Raw genomic sequence first — 4,898 nt, forward strand, 5'->3', positions numbered from 1 at the left:
TGACCATACATCCTCTTTTTCCTGGACATGTCCTCTTTTTGGACCTAAAAAAAATGTAAATCGCCTAAAATGTCCGGGATTTGGCTTTTGCTGTCTGCAGTCGCTATTCCTTCTCACAGTCAAATTTGGAATATCGCATAAAACGTGTAGGCCTAAGCAAGGGCGTAGATTTGGTTTCAACATTGGGGGGGTTGAGCGTTGGTATGCTGCCTGTTTTGTTTTTTGTTTTAATTAAAAAAAAAATCTGTTTTATGTGTAGCGTTATTGGATAATTTATTTCTTCTCTATCTATCTATCTATCTATCTATCTATCTATCTATCTATCTATCTATCATAACTTTATGGAATATAACCATTCATCAAATTCTAACATAGAGTGATTCTAAAAAGAAATAAATTATGTTATATATTGAAACCGCCAGTAGGTGGCAGCGATTCGACGTTTTAATGAGTGAGCTACTTAAATATACATGGAATATACAATGTTTCACATGGACTACTTTGATGATGTTTTTATTACCTTTCTGGACATGGACAGTATACCGTACATACACTTTCAATGTAGGGACAGAAAGCTCTCGGACTAAATCTAAAATATCAAACTGTGTTCCAAAGATGAACGGAGGTCTTACGGGTTTGGAACGACATGAGGGTGAGTCATTAATGACATAATTTTCATTTTTGGGTGAACTAACCCTTTAAATTTATTCATGCGGTTCCTGTAATTTCAGGTGTGGTGGAGCTGAACCCTCCAAAGCCTCCAGTTTCTGAGGAACCACTTGAGGTTGGAAGCTTTACCAGGACAGCCACTGGAGAGAGTTTTGAGGTGGCTTTTACAGGCTTAACCCCACCAAATTTCCCCCCTAACAGAATCACAGATTTGAGTGCTGAGATCCAGGAGGACTCTGTGTTTCTCAGCTGGACGGCTCCTGGTGAGGACCTCGACTATGGGACAGGTAAAGCATACAGTTAACACAAAATAAATGTGGGGATCACAAAATAATGTATATCTTTTATAGGCCTCACAAGGTGTTTCCTTCTTTTTAAGCTAAATCCTATGAGATCAGGTGGAGCTTTGACCTTAAAGAGCTTCGATTCAACTTCAGCAGTGCTCACGTATTCAACACATCTGCTGTCTCACCGCAGGAGGCTGGATCAGTTGAACAGCATTCATTCAATCCTAATATCACAATCCAAAATGGCACCACAGTCTTTTTTGCTGTTCAGTCTGTGGATAAAGTGAATGTAAAATCTGAAATCTCCAACATTGCTCAAGCTTCAAAGATGCTCCCTGGTCCAAAACCCACAGACATGCCAGGTCTAGACCTGAAGGTGATGTTTATTGCAATTTCTGTTTGTCTGGCAACTGTGATGATTATCGGTATTATTGCGATAACAACATGGAAGCTGAGTCGAAGAAAACTTTCTGGTTCTTAGACTACAACTAACATTAATATCTGATGCAAAGAAAATCTTACTTTGCAGAATTTTCTTTAGTTGTACACCATATGCTTGGCAAAAATATAAAATGCAAAATACAGTTTGGTAAATTGTGCTTAGATTTCTTTATATTGGAAATGTTTGTGTTCTATAGAGGCATATAATTAAACTCACTCAGATGATGACTGCTGTTCAGTTTTTGATTTTGGCTTTAGCTATTGTTGTGTACCCTGAATATAATTAAATAAATGTGTCTAAAAGCATTATGATTCCCATCATTTCAAATTATGTCCATATCTACGAAAGATGTGTGCCCTCCCATGATAGATTAATAAATAATTAAAAAATGAATAAACAATTCTGTTACTCAGCAGAAAACTTTTATAAATATGATACATTATTTATTTTAATTCCCTAAAATCAGAAAAAAAAACCTTGCAAACAAAAAATAGAATCAAATTTGATTCTGCCCTCTGTTATAAAAGCTTACTTTTGTTGATTCGTTACAAACACAGTCACTTTGCATGATATCCACAGACATATTAGCTAGTGTTGTAGTCAAGACCACCTAAACCGAGACCAAGACAAGACCAAGACTTTGAAGGGTCGAGACCAAGTCAAGACCAAGACCAAGACAAGCCGAGACCAAGTCAAGACCAAGACCAGTGCAAGTCCCCACACTGCATGACACACTTATGATAAAATGAGGAATATGCATACGATTGGCACTTCTCTCGTGTGTGTGGGTGTGTAAGAGAGAAGTTTTGATAAAATAATCAAAAGGCATTGCAGTTATGTGGGAATTTATCTTTTTCTTCTATAAGCAAATAAATGCGAACAAACACTTAAGAGCTGAAATTAACTTAACCATTTATTCAGAACTCCTTTTCCATGGTTTGCCATCCACCTAACACAATGCAGGTGTTTCAGCCATAAAATTACAAAAATTGTAATTGGGAGAACCTTAAACATTGATGACATTATATGCCAAACCTGAATGAATTGCAGTGGCAAAACACTCCTATCAAGCTTGCCACCAAGGATAAACATAAAGCTGTAGGTAACGATTAAAAAAAAAAATCAAATATGATCAATGGGAAATTTGTTTAAAGTAGCATTTGGTTACATTTAAGAAAAATGAGAGATTGCAACATTTTGTGACCCAAACGTGCACGATGGGGTCTCATTATAATGCCCCCTCTACTGAAAACCCTCTCCACTGGTGCAGAGGAGGCAGGGACCGACAGCACCTTCATGGCCAGATTGTGGAGTTGAGGGTATCTGTCATGGTTTTTGGCCCAGAAGGAGAGTGCATTGTCAGTGTCAGTATCTGTATCATGGATGACGTCAAAGTATTTGCTTATCTGTGTTTCAATACTTGAATCCTGGGTTGTTGAGCTGCGCTTCTTGTGAGCCTTGTAGCGGGACAGAAGATGCGGGAATTTGACTGGTGGCGAATCACTGGGTGGATCCACATTCATGGCCTCTGAGTCAGTTGCTTCTCCTTCACTGCTTATTTTCTCCACTTCTGAGATCAAAGTCTCTGAGAAACAAAAACATAATAAATTGGTTAGATGTAAAGAGACAGAATGTCTGCACATATCAGAGAGTTACATTTATACTTTTAGGACAAATTTAAAAATAATTTAAGAATGATTTTTAGACAAGTCTTTATTTCTTATTTAAATGAGCATTATGTGTTAATACAAACTTAAAGGGATAGTTCACCCAAAAATGAAAATTTGATGTTTATCTGCTTACCCCCAGCGCATCCAAGATGTAGGTGTCTTTGTTTCTTCAGTAGAACACAATTGATGATTTTTAACTGCAACCGCTGCCGTCTGTCAGTGGTATAATGCAAGTCACCGGGAACTTGGACTATAAGAGTAAATAAAACACGACAGACAAATCCAAATTAAACCCTGTGGCTCGTGACGTCACATTGATGTCCTTAGACACGAAACGATCGGTTTGTGCGAGAAACCGAACAGTATTTATATCATTTTTTACCTCTAATACACCACTATGTCCAACGGCATTCATCACTCGATTCGTGAGGTCTGATCGCGCTCTGACAACGGCAGTGATGTCTCGCGCATAGACTCCAATGAGTGCCAGACATCACTGCCGTTGTCAGAGCGCGATCAGACCTCACGAATCGAGTTCCCGCTGACTTGCATTATACCATTGACAGACGGCAGCGGTTGGAGTTAAAAATCATCAATTGTGTTCTACTGAAGAAACAGACACCTACATCTTGGATGCACTGGGGGTAAGCAGATAAACATCAAATTTTCATTTTTGGGTGAACTATCCCTTTAAGCACAGGGTCTTTGTTCCAGTGCAGACTCAGAGGTCAGTTTTAGGTAGGAATATGGCAGGTTAATAAGATTAGTAAGATTTAGAAAGAAGTTACTTAAATTATTCTAGTATGACCAGTATATTTATTTAGGTCAGATATAGTATACTGTAATACATCTAAATGTTGCCTTACTTTTTTACTTAAGTATATAGGCAAGTACTAGACTTTTCTTGGATTTATCTCTACAGGTGACCATGACAGGCAATTAGTCAGGTTGTTTTATGACAAAAATAAACCGTTAAAAATTAAAACCCCATGAATTAAACTTTAAGGCCTTTCAAGGACTACTATTTAAAAAAATGTATGACATTTTAAGATTTGAAGAGTTCAGATGCAAAACCCTCTAAATCCATCAGACTTCTTTTCTTTTAAATGAGCATTTTTTACCAGGCTTTTACAATCAAGTTCAGGAGTTTCATTTTAAAGGTAATGATAAGGTTATTAGCTAGTGAATAAAATAACTTTTTTTTCAAAAATGTCACTCTAGACAATTTATTGGTTTTTAACGAGTTAGATTTTCTTTTGCGTCAAAACCAGCTAAATCCACTTGTGCTTATTTTGCAAAAACCTAGAAATCCACCTATTTGGGGCAAGACATAGTAAATAGTTGAAAAATCACTAAAGATGCAACTAGAAACCCTGAAAAAGATGATAGCACAATCATTTTAACTAAACAGTAGACAAACCTCTTTACACAGGGATCTAACACGTCTCTTCTATTCAGCCTCCACTTTTTGCCTCCTCTGTTTACATGGCACAGTTTCCATATGAGACAGAAGAATAGCATCTTGTTTGACTTTGTCTTTGTCGAAATAGAGCTGTTGTTTGATGTATAATAAATCCGATTCCTTCAAAGTAACGGCACTGCGCGAATAACTGTTATGAGTGCATGATACAATTGCGACCAAGCCATTTCCACTGTAGGCTATTTTGCCTTATGACAGGCAGAGTTTTGAGGTAAATAACGTTTTCTTCTGCCATTCAATGTTAGTAGGACAGGCTGATCCATTTCATCGTACTCCATCTTTTATTTTAAAAATCTCAATCTGAATCTGACTCTAAAAAAATCTCCTCAGCACGCCGCTATATTGAAACC

General features: G+C 37.3%; 1 protein-coding gene across 1 annotated transcript; it reads left to right on the forward strand.

Annotated features, from left to right (window-relative positions):
- Positions 1 to 709: 709 nt before the first annotated feature.
- LOC125262676 (calcium-activated chloride channel regulator 1-like) lies at positions 710 to 1,604 on the forward strand (the record flags this gene model as incomplete). The annotated part of the gene is made up of 2 exons (XM_048181494.1): positions 710 to 956; positions 1,049 to 1,604. Coding segments are annotated over 2 exons (636 nt in total), but the record flags the coding sequence as incomplete, so codon positions are not given.
- Between the last annotated feature and the right edge of the window lie 3,294 nt (positions 1,605 to 4,898).

Source organism: Megalobrama amblycephala, linkage group LG2, assembly GCF_018812025.1.
Source record: "Megalobrama amblycephala isolate DHTTF-2021 linkage group LG2, ASM1881202v1, whole genome shotgun sequence".
Taxonomy (NCBI): domain Eukaryota; kingdom Metazoa; phylum Chordata; class Actinopteri; order Cypriniformes; family Xenocyprididae; genus Megalobrama; species Megalobrama amblycephala.